This window comes from Oratosquilla oratoria, chromosome 24 (assembly GCF_046742065.1).
Source record: "Oratosquilla oratoria isolate Oo_2021 chromosome 24, ASM4674206v1, whole genome shotgun sequence".
Taxonomy (NCBI): Eukaryota; Metazoa; Arthropoda; class Malacostraca; order Stomatopoda; family Squillidae; genus Oratosquilla; species Oratosquilla oratoria.
In genome coordinates, this window is record NC_134800.1 from 18,045,716 (window position 1) to 18,072,028 (window position 26,313).

At 37.8% G+C, this 26,313-nt stretch overlaps 1 protein-coding gene across 2 annotated transcripts in view; it reads right to left on the reverse strand.

Moving 5' to 3' along the window:
• Positions 1-26,029, reverse strand: part of LOC143038506 (uncharacterized) — a 53,118-nt gene extending 27,089 nt beyond the window's left edge. Inside the window, exons 1-5 of one of the 2 annotated variants that reach the window (XM_076207767.1) lie at positions 25,964-26,029; positions 24,343-24,477; positions 18,792-20,148; positions 15,716-16,110; positions 12,427-12,655 (exon numbers count right to left, since the gene is read on the reverse strand). In XM_076207767.1, coding sequence (XP_076063882.1) covers positions 12,427-12,655; positions 15,716-16,110; positions 18,792-20,148; positions 24,343-24,384 — 2,023 coding nt within the window. In that variant the 5' untranslated portion in view covers positions 24,385-24,477; positions 25,964-26,029. Of the gene's footprint in view, positions 1-12,426; positions 12,656-15,715; positions 16,111-18,791; positions 20,149-24,342; positions 24,478-25,741; positions 25,874-25,963 lie in introns of those variants that run through there. The other variant, XM_076207766.1, reaches the window with a different exon arrangement.
• Positions 26,030-26,313: the final 284 nt, after the last annotated feature.

Consider the following 26,313-nt stretch of genomic DNA (forward strand, 5'->3'; position numbering starts at 1 on the left):
ATTGCTCGTGAGGTAGTGGGAAAGTAAGGAAAGAGGAGAAGGGGAGGGATTGCTGGGAAAATGGAAGGTAATGAGGAAGTAGAGGACTTGGTCCAAATAGACCGCCGTAAAGTAAACAAAAGACCACAAGACGAGCTGGAGGACGACGGAATGTCTAATAAGAATGTAAAGATTAGAAGTATAGATAGGAACAATACAGTAGAAAGTGATGAGAATATTTTCAAGGGATTTAAAGAGAGTGGGGGGGACACAAACCCCCCCCGACTGACAAGACTAGAGGAGAAGGTTGATAAGGTGATCAAGGACTTGGAGAGTAGGTTAGGTCATATGAACACCATTTTACAAAGGGTTGAAAGATTGGAAGAACTGGAAAAGGCGAATAGAAACTTAACTGATGAAATAGAAGAACTAAAAAGACAGTTAAGAGAGGTAAAGGGGGAGAATGAGGAATTGAAGAAGAATAGTAAAGAAAACAGAGAAACAATAGCTAAAGAAAGTAAAAATTGGAAGCAAACCCAAGAAGGAAATAAGATTTCATTCACTGACATAGTCAAACAGCAATTGAAAGAACATACTGAAGACTCAGTTATTAAAGTGATGAGACAAAAGGAGAATATAGTAAGGGATTTAGCAGACAAGAAGAAATGTATAATTATATTAGGAATGGAAGAGAAACACAACACAGATAGAACCACAAGAATCAAAGAGGAAAATGAAAAAGTAAGCCAATTACTAGAATCAGTTCAGGAAGATGAACCAGGAATTATGAAACAAATCGAAGAGAAATTTAGACTCGGAAAGTATAGCACAGACAAGACCAGACCAATTAAGATTAAATTCAAGTCACAAACAACGGCAGAGAATATCTTATCCAAAACAGGGAAACTAGCAACAAGTGAACAATACAAAAAGATATGGATAAAAAGAGAAATGAATAAAGAGGAAAGAGAAGAAAAGCAGAAAAGACTGGAAGCTAAGACAAAAAACGAGAACAGAACGGAGTCAGAGAAAGAGAGATTCTATTGGAGAGTAGTGAACATGAAACTAAGGAAGTTCGACACACAAAAGAAAAACATAAGGGAAACAGAGAACACAATGGAAGTGGCAGAAAACTAAGAGTGTCTTACACAAATATAGATGGATTAATAACAGGATTGAATGAGCTGAATGATTATTTGAAAGAAAAAGAACCGGACATAATGGGAATTGTAGAAACAAAATTAAAAGGCCCACTACCACCCAACAGTGTAGGACATGATGCATACAATTATTGGATTAGAAACAGAGAGAAAAAGCAAGGGGGTGGAGTTATGTTCCTGACTAAGAAGGATATAAATGTGAAAGGTGTCATATATGGAAAGAATACAGTAGAGATGATTATGATAGAAGTGGAAGACAGAGATAAGAAGAGCAGAAAATTTGTGATCAATTATGTGCCTCCGAAAACAGCCTCATGGGAGGAGAGTGAATATAAAAGTATGCTAGAGGACACAAAGATAGCATTAACTAAAATAATGGAAGACGGAGGAAGAATAGTTATGATGGGCGACTTTAATTGCAAAGAAATCTGCTGGGAAGAAATGACAGTAAAGAGTGGTGATGACTCATGGGGAAATGCTCTACTTGAGATGATTACTGACCATTCAATGACACAATGGATACAAGAGAACACTAGGTATAGAAATGAAGAAGAACCATCGAGGCTAGACTTAATAATTACATCTGAACCTAGAATAGTGGACAAGATTGAATATAAAACACCAATAGGTAAAAGTGACCACATATTGATTGAACTGGAACTTAATGAAGAAAAATATATGAAAAGAAATGAACAATATAGAAAAGGAAGAATGATGTATGAAAAAACAAACTTTGATAAAATAAGAGAATTCTTCCAACAAGAAAACTGGGAAGAAATATACAAAGAAGAAACATCAGTGGAAGAGAAATGCAATATTTTGACAAAAATTTACAAAAAAGGAGTGGAAAAGTATGTCCCAAGACAAAAACAAGAAAAAGAATATGTAAAATGCTGGTACAACAAAAGTTGTAGGGAGTTAAAAGACAAAAGAGACAAAGCCTGGACCAGATGGAAAAAAGACAGAAGACCTGAAAAATGGAAAATATATACTGGTTATAGAAATGAATATGTACAAAAGTGCAGAGAGAAAAAAAGAAAATATGAAAAAGATGTTATAGAAAAGTGTAAAGATCAACCAAAACTATTCTACAGATTTGTAAACAATAAACTGAAAAACAAACAAGACTTGGAGAAATTGAGACAAGGAGGAGTTGAATACACTGAGGAAATGGAAATGGCAGAAATTATGAACAAACATTTTAAATCAGTGTTTACAAGGGAAAATATACAACCTGAAGAGATTGAGTGGAAAGAAAAAGTCCCCCCTATGGAAGAAATAGAAGTAACAAAGAATGAAATATTGACACACTTGGGTAATTTTGATGTCAGAAAATCGCATGGGCCAGATGAAATAGCAAACTGGATTCTGAAAGAATGCAGGAATGAACTGGCAGACAAAATACATAGCATAATAAGCAGTTCCTTAAAAGAAGGAAAAGTTCCAGAAGATTGGAAAAAAGCAAATATAGTACCTATATATAAAGGAGGAAATAAAGAAGAACCTACCAACTATAGACCAGTCTCTCTAACAAGTACAATAGCAAAAATTTGTGAAAGAATTATCAAAAGTAGATGGGTAAAATACTTGGAAAAAAACAACGTACTAAATCCAAGGCAATTTGGATTCAGACAAGGACGATCATGCGTCACCAATTTAATATGTTTCTATTCAAGGCTAATAGATATAATACAAGAAAGAGATGGATGGGCTGATTGTGCATTTCTAGACCTAAAAAAAGCTTTTGACAAAGTACCACATAAGAAGCTGCTTAAGAAATTAGAATATGAAGGAGGAATACAAGGTAAATTGCTAAATTGGATGGAAGACTTTTTGCAAGAAAGAAAAATGAGAGTAGTGATAAGAGATCAGCACTCAAAATGGAATGAAGTAATAAGCGGTGTCCCGCAGGGAACAGTTCTGGCCCCAATAATGTTTGCTATATATATTAATGATATGGATGAAGGAATTGAAAGCTATATGAGCTTCTTTGCAGATGATGCAAAATTACTGAAAAGAGTGAAAACCGAAGAAGATTGTGAATCACTACAGAGAGATCTAAATAAAGTACAAGAATGGAGTAGGAAGTGGGAGATGGAGTTCAATACAAAAAAGTGTAGTATAATGGAATTTGGAAAAAGCAAAAACAGAATAACAGGATCATATAATTTGGGAGAAGAAGGAATAAAAAGAGTAGAAAATGAGAAGGACCTGGGAGTCATTGTTATGAATAATATGTCACCTGAGAAACATATAAATAAGATTTTTGGAGAAACCTATAATTTAATAAGAACAATCAAAGTGGCATTTACATACCTGGATGAAGAAATGGTGAGGAAAATCCTAATCACCCTGATAAGACCAAGATTGGAATATGCAGCAACGATATGGTCACCAAGTACAAAAAAATGTATAAAAAAACTTGAAAGAATACAAAGAGCAATTACAAAATTGGCACCAACACTCTCAAAACTATCATATGAAGAGAGACTACAAAAACTTAAACTACAGACACTAGAGCAAAGAAGAGAGAGAGGAGATTTGATAGCTATTTACAGAATCATGAAAGGCATAGAAATTACTGATAGAGAGAATCTGATAAAATGGGATGACAGAAATACAAGAGGACACGGAAAGAAAATAAAAAAAGACAGCTATAGAAGAGATTTGAAAAAGAACAGCTTTCCTCACAGAGCAATAGACAGTTGGAACAAGTTAGATGAGAAAGTGGTGTGTGCAAAAACAATACATGAATTTAAAAATAGTTTAGATAAAATGAGATATGAAGACGGGACCCCACGAGCATAGCTCTCCTTCCCGTAAAATACAACTAGGTAAATACAACTAGGTAAATACACACACACTTTCAACGAATGGACGGCTTGAAGAACGTTCTGAAGAAAAGTGCAAATTGTGGATCCCAACGCAAAGAGAAGTGCCTTTTTGTATTTGCAGGGTGGGGGGAAATTGCTCGTGGGGTAGTGGGAAAGTAAGGAAAGAGGAGAAGGGGAGGGATTGCTGGGAAAATGGAAGGTAATGAGGAAGTAGAGGACTTGGTCCAAATAGACCGCCGTAAAGTAAACAAAAGACCACAAGACGAGCTGGAGGACGACGGAATGTCTAATAAGAATGTAAAGATTAGAAGTATAGATAGGAACAATACAGTAGAAAGTGATGAGAATATTTTCAAGGGATTTAAAGAGAGTGGGGGGGACACAAACCCCCCCCGACTGACAAGACTAGAGAAGAAGGTTGATAAGGTGATCAAGGACTTGGAGAGTAGGTTAGGTCATATGAACACCATTTTACAAAGGGTTGAAAGATTGGAAGAACTGGAAAAGGCAAATAAAAACTTAACTGATGAAATAGAAGACCTAAAAAGACAGTTAAAAGAGGTAAAGGTGGAGAATGAGGAATTGAAGAAGAATAGTAAAGAAAACAGAGAAACGATAGCTAAAGAAAGTAAATATTGGAAGAAAACCCAAGAAGGAAATAAGGTTTCATTCACTGACATAGTCAAACAGCAATTGAAAGAACATACTGAAGACTCAGTTATTAAAGTGATGAGACAAAAGGAGAATATAGTAAGGGATTTAGCAGACAAGAAGAAATGTATAATTATATTAGGAATGGAAGAGAAACACAACACAGATAGAACCACAAGAATCAAAGAGGAAAATGAAAAAGTAAGCCAATTACTAGAATCAGTTCAGGAAGATGAACCAGAAATTATGAAACAAATCGAAGAGAAATTTAGACTCGGAAAGTATAGCACAGACAAGACCAGACCAATTAAGATTAAATTCAAGTCACAAACAACGGCAGAGAATATCTTATCCAAAACAGGGAAACTAGGAACAAGTGAACAATACAAAAAGATATGGATAAAAAGAGAAATGAATAAAGAGGAAAGAGAGGAAGAAAAGCAGAAAAGACTGGAAGCTAAGGCAAAAAACGAGAACAGAACGGAGTCAGAGAAAGAGAGATTCTATTGGAGAGTAGTGAACATGAAACTAAGGAAGTTCGACATACTAAAGAAAAACATAAGGGAAACAGAGAACACAATGGAAGTGGCAGAAAACTAAGAGTGTCTGACACAAATATAGATGGATTAATAACAGGATTGAATGAGCTGAACGATTATTTGAAAGAAAAAGAACCGGACATAATGGGAATTGTAGAAACAAAATTAAAAGGCCCACTACCACCCAACAGTGTAGGACATGATGCATACAATTATTGGATTAGAAACAGAGAGAAAAAGCAAGGGGGTGGAGTTATGTTCCTGACTAAGAAGGATATAAACGTGAAAGGTGTCATATATGGAAAGAATACAGTAGAGATGATTATGATAGAAGTGGAAGACAGAGATAAGAAGAGCAGAAAATTTGTGATCAATTATGTGCCTCCGAAAACAGCCTCATGGGAGGAGAGTGAATATAAAAGTATGTTAGAGGACACAAAGATAGCATTAACTAAAATAATGGAAGACGGAGGAAGAATAGTTATGATGGGCGACTTTAATTGCAAAGAAGTCTGCTGGGAAGAAATGACAGTAAAGAGTGGTGATGACTCATGGGGAAATGCTCTACTTGAGATGATTACTGACCATTCAATGACACAATGGATACAGGAGAACACTAGGTATAGAAATGAAGAAGAACCATCGAGGCTAGACTTAATAATTACATCTGAACCTAGAATAGTGGACAAGATTGAATATAAAACACCAATAGGTAAAAGTGACCACATATTGATTGAACTGGAACTTAATGAAGAAAAATATATGAAAAGAAATGAACAATATAGAAAAGGAAGAATAATGTATGAAAAAACAAACTTTGATAAAATAAGAGAATTCTTCCAACAAGAAAACTGGGAAGAAATATACAAAGAAGAAACATCAGTGGAAGAGAAATGCAATATTTTGACAAAAATTTACAAAAAAGGAGTGGAAAAGTATGTCCCAAGACAAAAACAAGAAAAAGAATATGTAAAATGCTGGTACAACAAAAGTTGTAGGGAGTTAAAAGACAAAAGAGACAAAGCCTGGACCAGATGGAAAAAAGACAGAAGACCTGAAAAATGGAAAATATATACTGGTTATAGAAATGAATATGTACAAAAGTGCAGAGAGGAAAAAAGAAAATATGAAAAAGATGTTATAGAAAAATGTAAAGATCAACCAAAACTATTCTGCAGATTTGTAAACAATAAACTGAAAAACAAACAAGACTTGGAGAAATTAAGACAAGGAGGAGTTGAATACACTGAGGAAATGGAAATGGCAGAAATTATGAACAAACATTTTAAATCAGTGTTTACAAGGGAAAATATACAACCTGAAGAGATTGAGTGGAAAGAAAAAGTCCCCCCTATGGAAGAAATAGAAGTAACAAAGAATGAAATATTGACACACTTGGGCAATTTTGATGTCAGAAAATCGCATGGGCCAGATGAAATAGCAAACTGGATACTGAAAGAATGCAGGAATGAACTGGCAGACAAAATACATAGCATAATAAGCAGTTCCTTAAAAGAAGGGAAAGTTCCAGAAGATTGGAAATAAGCAAATATAGTACCTATATATAAAGGAGGAAATAAAGAAGAACCTACCAACTATAGACCAGTCTCTCTAACAAGTACAATAGCAAAAATTTGTGAAAGAATTATCAAAAGTAGATGGGTAAAATACTTGGAAAAAAACAACGTACTAAATCCAAGGCAATTTGGATTCAGACAAGGACGATCATGCGTCACCAATTTAATATGTTTCTATTCAAGGCTAATAGATATAATACAAGAAAGAGATGGATGGGCTGATTGTGCATTTCTAGACCTAAAAAAAGCTTTTGACAAAGTACCACATAAGAAGTTGCTTAAGAAATTAGAATATGAAGGAGGAATACAAGGTAAATTGCTAAATTGGATGGAAGACTTTTTGCAAGAAAGAAAAATGAGAGTAGTGATAAGAGATCAGCACTCAAAATGGAATGAAGTAATAAGCGGTGTCCCGCAGGGAACAGTTCTGGCCCCAATAATGTTTGCTATATATATTAATGATATGGATGAAGGAATTGAAAGCTATATGAGCTTCTTTGCAGATGATGCAAAACTACTGAAAAGAGTGAAAACTGAAGAAGATTGTGAATCACTACAGAGAGATCTAAATAAAGTACAAGAATGGAGTAGGAAGTGGGAGATGGAGTTCAATACAAAAAAGTGTAGTATAATGGAATTTGGAAAAAGCAAAAACAGAATAACAGGATCATATAATTTGGGAGAAGAAGGAATAAAAAAAGTAGAAAATGAGAAGGACCTGGGAGTCATTGTTATGAATAATATGTCACCTGAGAAACATATAAATAAGATTTTTGGAGAAACTTATAATTTAATAAGAACAATCAAAGTGGCATTTACATACCTGGATGAAGAAATGGTGAGGAAAATCCTAATCACCCTGATAAGACCAAGATTGGAATATGCAGCAACGATATGGTCACCAAGTACAAAAAAATGTATAAAAAAAACTTGAAAGAATACAAAGAGCAATCACAAAACTGGCACCAACACTCTCAAAACTATCATATGAAGAGAGACTACAAAAACTTAAACTACAGACACTAGAGCAAAGAAGAGAGAGAGGAGATTTGATAGCTATTTACAGAATCATGAAAGGCATAGAAATTACTGATAGAGAGAATCTGATAAAATGGGATGACAGAAATACAAGAGGACACGGAAAGAAAATAAAAAAAGACAGCTACAGAAGAGATTTGAAAAAGAACAGCTTTCCTCACAGAGTAATAGACAGTTGGAACAAGTTAGATGAGAAAGTGGTGTGTGCAAAAACAATACATGAATTTAAAAATAGTTTAGATAAAATGAGATATGAAGACGGGACCCCACGAGCATAGCTCCCCTTCCCGTAAAATACAACTAGGTAAATACAACTAGGTAAATACAAATATATATATATACATATATATAAATAACATGGAAAAGAGGGGTGAGAGAGGTAGGGGTGCCCTCGAATGCAGCTGCACATATATGATGCAGGGGGCAGCTATGGGAAGAAAGCCAGGGCGTGAGATATGATGGTATTTACGTATGATGGATACAGATTCAGGAGGAGGAGGAGAGAAACGCTAAGGGAAGTAAAGCAACAGGAAGGAGGGGGAGGATGGGGAAGACTGGAGAGGGAGATGGGAGAGGGGGATCATGAGGGGAGTAAAAGGAGATGAGTAATAGGAGGGAATGAGAGAGTAGGGGGAGTAGGAGGAGGAAGGGTAGTATGAGGGGATGAGAGAGTAGGAGACAGCGTGAAGGAGAGAGAAAGGGAGAGATAGATAGATAGATAGATAGACAGATAGATAGATAGATAGCGAGAAGGAAAGAGAGAGAAAGAGAGATAGAGAGAGAGCGTCAAAGACAGAGGGATAAAGGGGGAGAATTTTGAGGGAGAAATAGTAAGGATGATAGAGGTAGATGAAGAGAAAGAGGAGGCAAAATAGATAGATAGATGGAGAATTTTGAGGGAGAAATAGTAAGGATGATAGAGGTAGATGAAGAGAAAGAGGAGGCAAAATAGATAGATAGATAGATAGATAGATAGATAGATAGATAGAGAGAGAGAGAGAGAGGGAGAGAGAGAGAAAGAGAGAGATCGAGAGAGTGTCAAAGATAGAGAGACCGAGGGGGAGAATTTTTGAGGGAGAGATAGTAAGGATGATAGAGGTAGATGAAGATAAAGAGGAGGCAAGAGAAAGAGAAAGAGAGAGGGAAAGGGAGATAGACGGATGAAGAGAGAGAGAGAGAGAGAGAGAGAGAGAGAGAGAGAGAGAGAGAGAGAGAGAGATAGTAAGAGGATAGAGGGCGAGTGAGGGGAAAGGCAGGAAAGAGAGAGAGAGAGAGAGAGAGAGAGAGAGAGAGAGAGAGAGAGAGAGAGAGAGAGAGAGATAATAAGGGATAGAGGGCGAATGAGGGGTTAGGGGCGGATTGTGGTTAGCGTCGGCTCTCTGGGTCTGAGGGGCTGTGGGGGAAGAAAAGGTGGGGTAGGGAAGAGGGTAGAGGAAAGAGGGGACTAACGTCCACTGTGGGTCATAAAATCTATATTGTGCCTTGGGCTGTATGTTGACATGCTAGACACTGCCTACGAACCAAAACTTTGCACACAGGCGAATGATTGAATAAGCCTGTTTGGTCAACAGGTGCCTGTCCCTTGTTCACTGGCAAAGCGTAACATCTGCGGTCATCTACATCTTAGAACTTATATCTATCTTTACAATTATCCATCAAGTCTACTTTAACATCAGGCTTGCGTAAATGCCCTGTGTGAACTTAAGATAATCTAGTCTCCTATTTATTATTTATCTCCACCCCACCATGCTTTGGAGCTGCCGTCATATCCTGGCTCTAACTTGTGGCTCTTGAACATTTATATATATGTATATATATTATAATTAGAAAGATAGAGGAGGAGCGACAGGAGGAGAGAGAGGAGAAAAGCGAGAGAGAGGAAGAGAGAGAGAGAGAGAGAGAGAGAGAGAGAGAGAGAGAGAGAGAGAGAGAGAGAGAGAGAGAGAGAGAGAGAGAGAGAGAGAGAGAGAGAGAGAGAGAGAGAGAGAGAGAGAGAGAGAGAGAGAGAGAGAGAGAGAGAGAGAGAGAGGGAGGGAGATGGGGGAGTGAACCGGGAGGAGCGAGAGAGATATGATGAGAGATATAGGCCGAGTTATATAGATAAAAATTATAATTTATAGTTTTTGAACCAATGCATCCAGGCTTGTGATGGTGTGGAGAGGATGTCGAGCATACCTGTGTGAATTCCTGCTTTAAACTTTGATATTTCATAGAAGAAAGAAGAAGACTAAAGAACGATAACAAATTAATAAGTAAATAAATAAATAGATAAATAAAAAGGTAAATGAGGAATAATTTAGCTGAGTAGATGCATAAGCATTAATAATAGTAAAATGATAAAAAATAGAAAATACCATATGACTAAATATATAAATGAAAAAGAAGAAAACTATTTAGGAAAGGCGATCAAGTACCTTACCATATCTTAAAATATCTTAACCTTTCTGTTTTAAGTGACGAATACCATACACACAGTTATGCTCACACCCCTGTGGCCTGTCTGCGTGCTTCGAGTCGGTTACTCTCGGGGGATGGGGGGGAGGGGGGAAGCTTACCAATGCCCCTAGCCTTGGCACCTCTGACCAGTTGGCATCTCTGGCATTGTTCTCGTCCGGTCACTGTATTTTCAATTTTTCACTATTTTCAATGCACTTTCAGAACACACACTTTCACATGAGGCCTAGATACGGCCGACCTCAACACATAATATCAGCTTCGTCCATTTCTAACCCTCTCCCCCACCATAAATATACTATCATCTCGAGAGAGAAAGAGAGCACGTCCTCTCCGCACGACGCCACAACTACTACTACTACTACTACTACTTCTACTACTACTACTACTATTACTACTACTACTACTACTACTAATAATAATAATAATAAAACAATAAAACTAATAATAATAACAATAATAATAATAATAAATAATAATAATTATAATATTAATAAATAATAATAATAAATAATAATAATAATAATAATAATAATAATAATAATAATAACAATAATAAATAATAATACATACATACATATACCAAGGCTTTTTCCCCCTTCCAAGGGAGGTAGCCAAAAAGGGAAAGGCATAAATAATAGTAGTAATGATAATAATAATAATAGTAATGATAATAATAAATGATAGTAATAAATAGTAATAAATAATAAATAATAAATAAATAATAAATAATAGTAATGATAATAATAATAATAGTAATGATAATAATAATAACAGCAACAACAATAATAATAATAATATTAATAATCATCATGAGGGGACAGAAAGGGGGGTCATCAATTTAATGAAGTGGCCTTGCTGTGGATGTGCTGTGTCTTGCGACACTGCTTCTTAGCCAGGGCAACAGGCGAGATGCAGGGATGACCCGTCATCCAGGAGCCAATAAGAGGGAGGGAGGGGGGTGGATGAGAGTGGAGTGTGTGGGGATAGAAAAGGTGGGAGTGGATTTTATGCCTTTATTTTTTGGCTACCTCCCTTGTAAGGGGGAAAGAGCCTTAGGTATATGTATTACAATCATCAGCGACATTGTCAACACAGTTAAGGACTCCAACATATCCTTATTTGCAGATGACACCAGAGCCACCAAAGAAATAAGGGGGATCAAAGATACCAACCTCCTCCAGAAGGACCTTGAAAATTACATAAAATTCAATGAAACCAAATTCAAACTGATATGAAATGTCAAAAGCCTCACAAATAACATCCAACCCTACCACAGCTCACAGAGAGATCACGAACGTGAATGTTAGAGATCTGAAAGTAATGTTGAGTTGAGATGACAAGTTTACCACACACATTGACAACACTGTTGACAGCACCAAAAATTATCCAGTTGGATCATCAGAACATTTACATCAAGAGATGAAGATTGCATGATTACACTGTAGAAAACCCTAGTACTACCTAAACTTGAATTCTGCTGCCAAATGTGGAACCCAGACAGTATAGGGGAGATAGAGAAACTTGAGTGTCCAAAGAACCTTCACCAACAAGACTGAGTGTGTAAAAGATATGAACTACTGGGACAGATTCAAGCACATCAAACTCTATTCACTACAAAGGCACAGAGAGCAGTGTAAATGTGGCATTGTAGATAAGATGACATATAATATTTACTACTTAGTGCTAAAGTGGGATACTTCTGGTTCAATAAGGATATTGTAAAACTCTATGGGCATGATGTGTTGAATAGTATGGGGTGAAGTGTTACATCCTGGGCATTTGTCCACAATACGGTCATCCAGTCTCTTCTGGTAGCTTAGAAGGGCTGGAAGACTGCATTATACACAATCACGCATGCAAACAACACAACATACACTCCATAAAGGATTTGTAGGAAAATCCCATTTCGGCCATGGCATTCCTTGGGGAGATGGGACTGCTCAGACAGACAGTCTAGGGAACAACAACTCTATGGGCATAGATTGCCCTAAACCAGTTCAGTTTCATCATAGAAAGCCTAGGGAATACTTTCTGGATATTTCTTAGGGAAAATAAAATTGCACACTATACCATGTAGGGCATACTTTCTGGATATTTCTTATGGGAAAACAAAAAAATGTATGTTATACACTGAAAAATATGGTAGATAGAATAATAATAAAATTATAAACAAATGAAACATGACACTCACTACAAGAAAACTGTTGTTGTTCTGGTGCTGTATGTCGTGACTGCTTATGCTTTCGCAAGTATGCCTGTGTGGCAAAACCCTTTCCACATTCAGAACACTGCCACGGTTTCTCTCCCGTGTGTGTGCGGTGATGTTGTCTTAGCTTAATCATACGGTTGAATACTTTGCTACAGACAACACATTCAAAACCTTTTCCTCCTGCCAGACGTCGTACTTCCAAACTGTTTTGCTGTCAAAAGAATTGGAAATGAAATGAGTACACCAGCAACAACATAGTATAAATTATCAGACTTTTACCAATGGATGTGGATTTATAAGAAATCTTAAGCATTCTCTTAACTGCATTCTCTCTAATTAATAAGGATGTGCCAAGGAGCAATAAGAATATATTAATAAGCAACTTTTATACATAATTTTGAAATCCATTTGACTAAGAGCTTATACCTATATAGAAACAACACATGAAAATGATGAAAACATTATTCTAGGAGTGAATTCTGAATATCAGATGTTACCCAAGTTTCAATGATTGGAAACCCATGGCTTCACAGTGGAATCTCTGTACCACTGTCTGCATTGTTTTAGTGTGGGTTTGTTTCTGTCTCTAGTTAGGAGGAGGGACAAATGGTCATCTGCTGTCAAGTATTTTTATGTGAGAAAAACTGGAGATCAAATAGTTGAAGTTCATAGAGATACCTTGTACCTGGTCTGGCAAAAATAGTCCCTTAGGGCTATAGCTTTAGAAAGAGGTGATGTTATTGACAGGTTTGGAAGGTGAGCAAAGGGGAGATGATTCCCTCTGACATTTGTCTTGCAGAACCACCACATGAAGAATCCTATCATGGGTCACTATAAAACAAACATAAACACACAAATAATTGAATAAATGCTGCAAAGCAGACCAAAGAACTCTACAATAAAACAAATGCCCCATGTCAATCAATCAATTCAAAGACCCAGATCTCTCCTATAGGAGACCCATGGCTCCCTAGTGACCGGCCTTTAAGTTACTCAAGGATTAGTTTGTTGCTGTCTGGGTAAGGCTACAAAGGGGTAATATATGATGTTCAGTGTCTTCTGTATAGTGCTTGTATCTGTGTCAATTTATTTCTGTGACCAGGCTTATTCTATGCTGGTATTGTTTTAAAGCTGGATGGTTACCTGAACACAGTCATACTATTGTGGTTCTTGCTTTTTGTGGGAGGAATTCTGCTGTCGGACTTATGTCTGGAGGAGTTTGATGGTCAACCTTGTAGTGTTGGTTTTATGATCTGAGTGTGTATATGTTTTTTATGGATGAGTTGTATGGTGTAGGAAGTAAGATGATGATTAATATGATACTTGATTTTTTCAGTCACTTGGTTATGCTTGTGTTATGTAGTGTTATGTACTTACCCCTAGTATAGAGCCAAAAGAACAAACATTTCTATGGCACACAAGAACATACATGATAAATTAAATATAGAGAACAAATCAGAAAAGAGTGATATGATGGTTAAACTGAGAGATAAAAACATCAAAGAAATTATCCAAGAAGAAAGAGAGTGGCAAAACGAAAATGAAGAGATATGTCAAACTTGAGAAACCGTGGAACAACAAAGGATGAACACAGAGAAAGAAATAACGAAGGTAATGTACCCAATACATATGTATATATATATGTGTCAATCTTGGCTGTAATAAACAAAATAATGAGTTAATGAAGCCAAATTGATAGAGAGACATTGGGCCTAGTTTAGAGACCATGGACTGATTTCCCCAAGGACAAGACACAACTATGCTTTTTCATGGGCTCGATAAATGATTATTCCAGCTTCATTCCTGATTTTTCAGACCAAACCCATAGCCTCCATGGCATCCTGAAGAACTCCCCAGAGGTCACCCCTTGGACGGACACCACCATAGCTGCGTTCCACCAGTTAAAGGATTCTCTGTAGTCCGCCCCTGTTCTCCAACTCCCAGACTCATTCATGCCCTTTGTTCTGAGAACCAATGCAAGCAGCACCAGACTAGGAGCGATTCTCTTGCAGCCTAACCTCCTCCTGACCCTAGTTGCCTGTGCCTCCAGAAGCCTGCAAGGAGCAGAGAGCGACTACTCTGTGGTAGAACAAGAAGCTCTGGCTGCCTACTGGGCCCTTCAGAAGCTCAAGCTCTACTTGTACTGCTGACAATTCGAGCTGCAGTTGGAACACCACCCACTTCCATACTTGTAGTCTGCTGTCCGGCTCAACCCTCACCTTAAGAGGTGAGCCCTCTACACTGGCCCTTTCGGGTTACGGTCCTGTCACATCCGGGGCCAGGATAAATATCTGGCCAATTTCTTGTTGGAGCTCCACATGACTTCACCTCCTGCCTTGACTTCTGTGGGAGTGTGTTAGGTAGTTGTCCCAATGCTTCACCACATCACTATGACCTAGTCATTTTGGTGCCACCAATTTCCCTGGGAATGTACTTGCATCTCCATTTCCAACCACTCTGTGTCCTGAGGTCCCCAGGGACAATTGATCATGAACACACAGCCACGTTGGATCGGACAAAGTGGTCACCTGAGGTCTGACCCACTGCATTGGGTTGGATAAAACGAGTCTCCTGGGGAAGTACCTACAGTCCCCAGCTGTGTTAAGCATCTCCCAGCGGTAGTTAACGTGAGGGGCATGACCTGACCCCGGTGGATATAAGGAGCACTGGGAGTTCAGCGTAGACACAGACCACTTCAGAGGACCAAGCTGATGCACATCACCACTAACTCTGTCTCCTCACCACCCCTAAGCTCCTCTTGTTGCCAGAGCAAGCCATTACCCTTCTCAATTGCCCAACTTAAAATAAAACTGTTCTCCCCACCAGAGCTTGCCTTCCAGCTAGGCCCACACCCCTTACATCCTGACAATGGGCAACAGGTAGATGATTCTCTCTAATATTGGTCTTGTATAAGACCGCCACTTGCAGGTACCCATTACTATTCCCTCTTATGAAAAATGACACCTAACTTAACACTACCAATTTACATGAAGTGGTATTTGTCAATGTCAATCACATCATGCATGTAATTTCTTTTTAATGCCATCTATGTTAATAATGAATATACTGATGATTTTCTTTCTATCATTTTCATTTAATGAGTTGATTGGAATTGCTCAACCATACAATCTAGGGAATGACAATAACAATAACAACAACAGCAACAACAACAATAACAACAAATCACCTCATAGAATTATTCTGTTTACAGTATAGGTTAAAAAGTATACAGGAAGTATCAAGGAATACTGGATTTGTATAGATGACTCACAGGTGACTTTTGTTCCAGTGGTTTTTCCTGTTCCTGAGTACTCTGCTCATGCAGGAGATATGCGCCAACTTCTCCCCGTTGCAAATCAGCCAAACCCTGAGCTGCTTGCAGGTCCTCTGGGTTGACAGTGCCGATGAAAAGATTGAGGCTTTCGGCTTCTGGGCCATTAAAAGAAGGAGGATCTGCTCTTACATTTTCTCTCATACTTGTCATTTGAGGATAGAAATGATCTGCTGGTTCTCTTGGTCCGTTTTCTGGTTCGCATCTTGGTTCACTGAGCGGTAACAAGTTTTCTTCATTTAAGCTTGGGTTGGGTTGAGCTGTCTCTTTCTGAAAGTGCTGCTGTGTGGCAGCTGCCTCAACTGCTGCACGAGCAGCTTGTGCCGCTCTCTCCACTAAAAAAATGACATAAAACAATGACTTATCAGTACAACTCTAATTCCTAACTTGATTATATACATACATATATCAAGGGCTTTTTCCCCCTTGTAAGGGAGGTAGCCAAAATCAAAAGGCATAATTCCACACCCACCCATTTCATCCCCACCCACTTCCCTTCCATTCACCACCCCTCCCTCCCTCCCTCCCTTTTTTCTTGGCTCCTCCTGGATGCAGGTCTTCCCTGCATCTTACCCATTGCCCTGGGTCAGAGGCAATGCAGCAAGGCACAGCACATCCACTTCATTCAATTGGCAATCCCCCTCTCCGTCCCCTCGTGCAGAAAAAGAGAACATACATATACCAAGGGCATTTTCCCCCTTACAAGGGAAGTAGCCAAAGTCAAAGGCATAAATCCATTCCCACCCATTTCATCACCACATACTCCACTCCCATTCACCACCCCTCCCTCCCTCTTTTCATGCCTCCTCCTGGATGACGGGTCATCCCTGCACCTCACTCACTGCCCTGGGTCTGAAGCAGTGTCACAAGACACAGCACATCCACAGCAAGGTCACTTCATTCAACTGGCAATCCCACTTTCCATCGCCTCATGTAGAAAAGAGAAGATGGGGGGGAAATCCCTTCGGGCTGCGTCAAAATATCATTCACACATAACCACTCCCTAACCCCTCCTCCATCCTCCACACACTCCCTTCCTTGCATCACACTATCATCCATACACAACCATTCTCCACTCACCTCTATCTTCTGTCTTCTCCCTTCCTTCCTCAATAGACATCCCCCTCTTTTTCAATGCCCCTTTTACCCCATCCATCCATCTCATCCTTGGTCACCATTTCCTGTTTGCTTCATCCACACTTTTTATTAATCTTTCTTCACTCACTCTTTCCATGTTTCCAACCTTCCCAATACTCTTTCATTAACCCTATTTCCCAACTTGTTTTCCACCCTCACTCACCTCCTCGTTTCTCATTCTATTCAGCCTAGTAAACCCAAATATACTTCTCAGACATTTAATCTCAAACACATTTAAACTCTTCCTCTCTTATGTTATATGTTTCATACACTACTGTCAGTACAATCACCCCTTCATAACATCTCCTTTTAGCATTCAGTCCCAAATGCCTTTCTTATTACACTTTTTAATCCCCCAAGGCATTTACTTGCTTCTCTCAATATACAATCTACCTCCACCTCCACTCCTCCCTTTCTCACCACATGTACACCCGAGTATCTAAAGCTATCCACTTCCTCCCTTAATACTCACTTCCAAAATGCTGACATCCTCTCCCCTTGTACATCTCATCACCTTACTTTTGCCCACATTACATTTACCTTCAATTTTCTCCTCTTGCACACCTTCCCAAACTCCATCCCTAACTTCCTTAATCCTTCCTCCGATCCTGGTACAAGGATCAGCAAACAACAAATGGCTTATCTCCCACTTTTCTCCATTTTCTTTAATCATCTCCAATCCCCTGCCCATTACCCTTGCATTTACCTCCTGCACCACCCCATCCATGTACACATTGAACAGCCATGGTGATATGATACATCCCTGGTGAAGTCCCACCTTTACCTCAAACCACTTGCTCTCTCCATTGCTAAATCTGACACAGGCTCTACTACTATTGTAAAAACTCTTGACTGCCCTTAAAAGCTTTCTTCCTATCCCATATATCTGTAAAACCTTCCACAATTCCTTCTTGTCTACTCTGTCATAAGCTTTTTCCAAATCCATAAAGGCACAAAAAACATCCTTACCCCTTTGCTAAAGCTTTCTCACATATATGTCTTACCTATCTTTCCTAAACCCACTCTGTTCCTCACCAATTACTCCTGTTCCTCTCCTAATCCTCTCCATCAAAACCTTCCCAACTACACCTAGCAAGCTGATCCCTCTGAAACTACTACACTCACATTTGTCCCCTTTTCCCTTGTAAAGCTTAACTACACAGGCACTCCTCAAGTCCTCCGGCACCCTACCCTCTTTTAGAGAAACGTTAAACAACCTCGCCAGCCAGTACACCATCACTGTACCTCCCTTTTTTAGACATTCCACATGACACCCATCTAACCCAGGTGCCTTGCCTGCTCTCATCACTTCAATAATTGCTTTTGGTATATGTATGTAAGAATTATATTTCTAAAAAATTGATGCAATAGCACTGAATTCTTTTTTGTTATACAACTTATAACTATAACTTTAGCTATCCTAAATCACTGAAGTGGTATAGTTAGACCACTTTGTAATATTTCATTACCTAAACAATACACAATTTATGGCATTAAATACTATAGAATACTTTTTTGTACAATTAAAACTTAAAAAAGTAAAGATATACAGCACTATGATGATGGGGTCTCAAACAGACATCCTGCATACATTATTGATTTATGTGATTCATTTCTTAGCTTAGCAAACTTATTAGGCATGAGTCAACTTTCAATATGCAGTACAACAGATTACCAACAGATAATAAAATACCATGACTGGCTACCACCTCTAGTGCTTGTTTCAGAAGTATATAAGTCTAAGTAATTCATTATGGTGCAAATAATTTAAGTAAATGAGACAACGAAAACATATCCAGTAGTGGCAATTTAGGCTAACTTTCTCACTACAAAAAATACACCAGCATTTGACTCTTAATGCTAGAGCTATCCAACCCACCTCTTTGTTTAAAGCTGATCCGGTCATCATCATCACTACTAGAAGAAGATGAACTTGAGAGAGATGAAGATGAAGATGATGATGAGCTGGATGTAACTGAACTGGAATCATCATTATCATCACCATCATCACTATTATAGTCCACGTCTGAAACAGACTGTTTCCGTTGCTCTTCATCTTGGTTAGGGCTGGGCCTTACAGGACCTGCCTTTAACACTGAACTTAGTTGACTTTCTTCATGTATCACCATGTTTTCACTCGTTTCAAAATCTTGCTGAGGTACAGAATTACCGAGATTACTGTAACCACCACCTTTTTGGGAATCAATTTTTTCCTCAAAGGTTTCTTCCAAATCACACTCTGTTCTTTGGTTTTGATGACTGCTAGAAATGTCTGCAGCTTCATCTTTAGTCTGTGAGTCTAATGTAAAAGAACAAGATGGAGTAATGGGAAATATATTTCCCTCCGTGGGTGTCAATTTCTCACAAGTCGGAACTTCATTGTCATAATTATTCTTACACAATCCCCTTTCCGCACTGTTTTGCAATTCACTCAAGCTACTTAATACGCTACTTATATCACGACTATCTACACCATTTTCATTCTCAACACTTTTCTCTGGAGATTCTTGTACTTCCCCAGAGTACACTCTGTCTTTGAAGTCCTGGATATCATTTTCTTGTCCTTCTTGTAGATGAGGCTTGTATTCTGGGTCCTCAATAACATGTGTAACAAAAGATGCAGATGAGTCTGAACCTACATCATTACCCCTCACTGGATCATCACTATCACTGCCAGCTTCATTGCTACAATTCTGATGCACTAGTTCTTCTGTTCTTTCTTCCTTAATACTCACTTCCAAGCTGCCCTCTGGGTTCTCCCCTGGTGAGCTCTCAGCCTCCTCACTATACGCAATAGGGTGCTCAGAAGAAGGGGAATCCGGAGAAGCAGCTCTTGACTCTATTACCAAACTGTTTTCACTTTCGTCATCTTCATCAACCCCATCATCTTCATCCTCCTCACCATTCTCCTCCCCTTCCTCATGATCATATATCCTTTCTTTGTTTTGATGTTGGTCATCTTCATCCATAAGTGAGTCTTGTCTGTCTTCACACCCATACTCTTCCCCCTCCCCAGGTTCCTCAACACTCCCCCCTGGATAATCTTCAACATAGGATGATTCTGCAGCCTCTTCATTAGTCTGTAACATAACATGACATTCTCCTTGTATCCATCGGATGACTGTGCCTGGGGTGTAGGTGTGAACTTCATGGTGTTGTGACTCAGTGAGTTGGGTTGTGTCCCATCCACAGCTGCAAGCACTTGTGTATACATCATGTCCACATTCTTCAAGCTTCTGTAACACAAAAGTGTATTTCAGAGTTCTGACTGTGTACTGAGTCATCTATTAGCTATCAAAACATTGGAATTTACTATCAATATACAATCATAAATTGCAAGGTACAGAAGTAAAGTCATGTAACTACCTAATAAAGGAAATCAATACATCAGTTTAACTATAATTAATGTACAAGAAACACAACTATTATAGATAGCTAATCTTAAACCTTATTTTAATCAAATTGGGACTGTTTTTAAAAAGTTAAAAAGTATGCTTCTCTCTACCATTACTGACACTTTTCAAATCTAGTTCATGCCACAAAGTTTATAAAAGATAATCCAGTGCACATTGGAGCTTCTTCTAGCACCTCATCAGATCTTACAGAGGTGATTTTGTGTGTATAATTTACAACTATCTTAAATTCTTAATGAGTAACAGACCTACTTTGAGCAATTACTTATACCAAGTCCATTTATCTTTCACATTCCATTTACTCATATCTATATCTTATTAATTCTTCTGCTCTACCTGTCACATTAACAATCTAGTTGCTCCAGCCTCCTGAACTCCATACATTACCAGATGCTTTCCAAAGTATTCCTTTCATCTTCCTTTCGCTTCTTTCAGGACATAAACCTCACTTTTAATATTCATTTCAATTACCATTTTCTACCAGCCCCTGTTCACTTCATGCCAAAATTTAATGTTACGAGGCCAATGATGGGTACCTGGTTGTGGTAGAGTATTATTTCTATGACACTTATTTTCAAATCCTATCAACAACTTCACCTTCATCTTAACTTCTTCAATGCATGTCAAATTCTCACGGGCAGCATCAGCTGCCTAATGTATGATGATTCGATGATGTGTCATAATACTCGTGTTATAAAATATAAAGTTATAGCTGTATTACTCGTTCCCCTTCACTCTGAATATCAATAACTACAGAAAATATGATCAAGCCAGTTCACAGAAAATGGGGGTCACTCAGCTACAACTACAAAATAAATATAATCAAGATGCTAACGCTGGCACCTTGATACACCCACTCATGCCTCATGATGCCTATATAGGTGTCATCCCATGGAAGGGGGTTAAGGTGAAGCCACTAACACACAAAGCTGGGGGAAACAACTTAGAATACAATTTCATCACCCAAACAAGAACACATCCTAAGAAAACATTTCTCCTAAATGAGCTACAAACCTACAAAACCCAAGAATTGAAAAATTATAATGAACATCCAAAGAATAGAAATAACCACACAGCCTCACCCTTGCCTTACATTTCTTGTTTATATATTCTTCATCCTCCATCCTTTTAATCTTATCTACACTATTTGTATTGCTTCCTTTTATTCAGAAATATGCACACTTTAACACCTCATCATTACCATCACACAAATTTATTTTAATCCATTATGATGTCACCTCTCAAACACATTCCTTTATTTCAAACACACACTCCACCTATGTCAATTATTACGGTACCTTTATACCTTACAGTGGTCTGACATAAAGCAAAATAAGACTGATTGTCATTAGTCAGAATAATACCAGTAAAGGGTGTCAGCAGGATGAAAATACTATTTGACACACTGATCCTTTCAACTCAAGGTCCAACCCTCTGATAAAATATATATATATATATATATATATACATATATAAATATATATATATATATATGATAATCTGGCATTATAATGAACAAATTTTGTCAAGGCTGTCACCACATAGCAGGAGGTAAATCTTTTTTTTTATTCAACACTGCAAGCAACTTGACCTAACCTAGCCTTGTCTGACAGACAACCATGTGACATATATGGAATACTAATTGCATAATTTTTGCCTTCTACTCTCCCTCTATTCCATTACTCTCTTAATTTATTTTCCTGCTACTATGACCCAACTCCTTAGTGCAATACTGTCCCAAAATAAAGAAGCATTGCTTATGGATAATGACAGAGTAAATGATCTATGTGATGTACAGCTTTCCACTATCTGACTGCTTATCCACTGTATCCTTTAACCCCTTCAATATGATGACGCCTACGTAAGCGTCATGAGGAACAAGTGGGTACGCGAGGATGCTGATGTCGGCATCTTGATTAAATTTATTGTAGTTGTACCTGCGTGACCTCCATACTCTGTAAACTGGCTTCATCATATTTTCTATGGTTATCAAAATTCACGGGTGAAAGAGAGAACAAGCAATACAGCGGTGACTTTTTTTTATAATGCGAGTACAGACGCTCCTCTACTTACGTTCATTCGTTTTACGTTTTTTCGATTTTACGTTTGAACTGACTGTAAAAAAAAAAAAAATTGAGTGAATTTTTTAGTTTAGCGCACTCTCCATAGTTCAAACGATACTTGCGCATGACGCTGCGTCCATTGTTTACATTGCACAAATGACAAACTGAACATGCCTTGCCTCCTCCTCCTCCTCCTCCTCCTCCACCATCTCAATTTATGTTGCTTGAATTTAATTCATTTGAAATTAATGTTATTATTTTACAATGTTATGTGTATAATTAATGATTTAGGGGTGTTTTATAAGATACGGTAATAGAATTTACGGATGTATAGTACAGTAACAACTTACGTTCGGCTGTTCGGAACGTAACTAAACCGTAAGTTGAGGAGCGTCTGTATTATGATGCAACATCGCACGTCTGGCAGCTAATGCTGCCCATGAGATTTTGGCCCGGAGTGAAGGGGTTAAGTGTATATTACGCTAACCTCTTCTATACCGTATTTTCCGGCTTAAAATGCGCATCGGGTTATAATGCGCACCCATGCACTTCGTTATCTCAGTATACAGATAGCGCGCACCGACATATAACGCGCATGCCCGATTGCATTTGTCTATAGCGCAGTTTTACCTTGGTATTTATATCATGTGAACGAGGTTACATGGAGAAGTATTTTTCATTGGCTAGAGCCACCGCTGGGAAATCTGTTGATTTGTCACTAAATTAAGTGTCAGTTTAGGCATCAATCAGGACACAACTAAGAAAAAGTCGGAACTACATGTAGCGGTATATGACTTATGTTGTGCGTTGGTCCCTTATTACTTTGTAGCTTAGTTTGGAAATATGATCTAAAAAAGTTTATAGAAAGTAAAATATACAGAAAATTTTCGGGATTTTTACAGAAAATGTTCATTTTATATCTTGAGGAAATAATTCGTCTTTACCATTTTTTTTTTATTCAATACTGAAACAAACTACAGACTGTTTTGTTTTAGCTTTGAACCTGCAATGACAGTGGTGAAATAGGACAGTCTCTCATCGAGGTGACGTTTAGTTAATATAACTCCCGAAAGAGGGTGTTGTAGCCAGGTGTTTGACACGATTTTATGAACGGCCGCAACGGAATTTGTACCATACCTAAAGTGAAGCAACAAAGCCAACAAAAAATTCAAACTAAGATGCTGTGAACATGGGCAAATATCATAAATATTGATCATGTTTCATGGTGTTTAGGCCTATCTAAACATGAAAAATAAGATTCGATAGATACCTACCTATACCAAATATTTATATACGGTAGCCCATGCTGGCTTATTCTTTCATGTCACCATGGCTGTTCTTCTTGTTCTCACGGAACGTCACGGAGAAGTGTGCCTCCCGACTTTGTGACGGCCAACATCGTCACATTGTTGTGAAAAGAAAATTACACACACAGCCGCAGAATTTTTATCGTAGGCCGTAGATAATGCGCACCACCGGATAACGCGCACCCCCCATTTTTAGGCCCTTCCAACGGAAAAAAGTCGCACACTATACGCCGGAAAATACGGTAATTGGAATACTGAGATACTTCCCAAAACTTGTAAATTTATTCTAACTCGGTATCACCTTTTCCTGGTACTGTGCACAATAATCAGTAAGCTTTGCTTTTATTTTCTGGCCCTTAGCATTTTAATTTACACTATAGAATATACATACATCCATATACCAAGGCTTTTTCCCCCTTACAAGGGAGGTACCCAAAAAGGAAAAGGCATAAAATCATTCCCACCCATTACATCCCTGTGGTGGGGGAAAAGAATACTGCCACCAAGTATTTCCACTTGGATCGTAAGAGGCGAGAAAAAAGGGACGGGGATTGGGACCAGGCATCCTTCTCCCTGTGGCCCCACAGGGGACATTCCTAAAAAAAGTAAAGGCATTAATACATAAGAATATATAATAATCTACCCACCTTATTAAGGAGGAAAAGGAGTGAGTGAAGACCCAGAGCCATATGACCTCCATAGCTTTCTTCACCAAGGTTACTGGCTATATCTCGTAAGGTCACTTCAACCGACCACGAATCAACAACACCATCAACTTCCGCCTGGTGATGTAAACAACACTCTCAGTACTTTAATGATTATGAAAAGTATAGTGAAAACATTCACTGTATAATCACATAATAAAACCAATAAAGTACTAGTATTGAATAACATGCTGGTTATGCCTGCTAAAACTAATATTAATATATGATATTAATTTGAACCAAGTATGATAAAACATAATCTTATGAGAATTTAATTAAAAAGAATTATAATTGGTGATGTGGAGACAAGACCCTTTCTGTATAGTTCCTGTTTTATATACTACCATCAGGAAAATACAATTAGAGAAATACTCGTAGGGTCCCATGCACTCCTTGTCTCCATCTGTCAAAGTGGCTTTTCATTCATTTTTTTTCTGTAACAAATATTCCCTTTATCATTTCAAAAGTTGATACATCTGTATGGGAACTTATGATCTTGCTATCTTTGATACCAGATCAGGTGGACATTGTGTATAGAGACACTAGATCTGGCAGCAGCAATGGACCACCAAGACTGTGAGGAAGGACCTCAAGACATTACCAAGTAAACCAATCCTTAAAACATTATTTTCATCCATGACTCCTTGTCACTTCTGTCCCAAACAGAGAGATCTTCCATGACAATTCCCTTCAAATATTATAATGGGAATGGCCTCACTATTTTCAATTTTGCCATTTTTCAAGCTCCTCCACTCTGCCCTTCATATCAAATGCTTTGTCTTTCGACAAAGTCCAGCTTTTATTACTTGTTTGTAGCAATTTTTATTGAAAATAATACCCTTGCAAAAAAGATATCTTTTCAGGGGAAAAAAAGGAGTGGAAATTCTTGCACGAGAGGGAAAGTAATGCCAATTTAACTAGAAGTAATGTAAAACTGGGTTACTTTAGTCACAAATAAAAATTCAGCCAAATTCTAATTTTAACACTGAAATTTACTAGATTTTTCCATGAAGAATAGTTTGAATGAAAAAAATTCACATAATCATTCCATATTTTCATGCATATATGGTTTGCTAAACCTCAACCAACTTAGAATGTGGCTAATGAAAAATCACTGAATTTTCAAGAGTTTTGTCAGGATGAGCAAATGTACTCATGATGACTAAACTCAAGACGTCATTTATGATAAAACAAAATTGTAAAAATCACTTAATATATATTAAATTATAACTTCCAAATTCGCAAGCTTGTTAGTTGTTGAGTAAAATGGACTAATATTTAACTATAATATTTCCTTCGTATCTGCATAACACTTTTCCTTATACACTATTTGGAAACGTACATTTTTTAAGAAATCTTGAAATTTTTCAGATATTTCAATAACAGTAGTTATAAGGTCATTAGCCATGGGTATCAATCCATTCCCTTTAAACCATCGGATCTTCTTGTTTGTTTACAATATCCACACTCCGATTGCGAGAGTGTCTTGTCTGTAGCTAATTTATCTTGATATATTATTCTAATGGCATGTAATAAAGTTAATATATTTCTATTCTGATATTACCTCGATCAAATTGTTGTGAAAGAGTTAAAAGAGACCTCTATTTTCTTTTATTAATGTCTACGAATTAAAAACTGGAACAATAGATGAAGTCTTACTCTGATCGATCAAAAGGTAAACAACTGATTACACTGGAAATTGAAACTCATTCAAAATCTCCTTTCCTATCACTGTCTCCCTACACCACTCTCTCTCCTTCTCTTCGTGTTTTTTGCCTGTTTCTTTCTCCGGGAGTTAATGAATCTATACAGAGAACTGCATCATGACATGTCAATCCCCCTAGATCTATGACGCTAAGGTAAACTGATTTTAAAGTGAAGAACGTCTGGAAAGCACCAGAATAAAACGTCAAT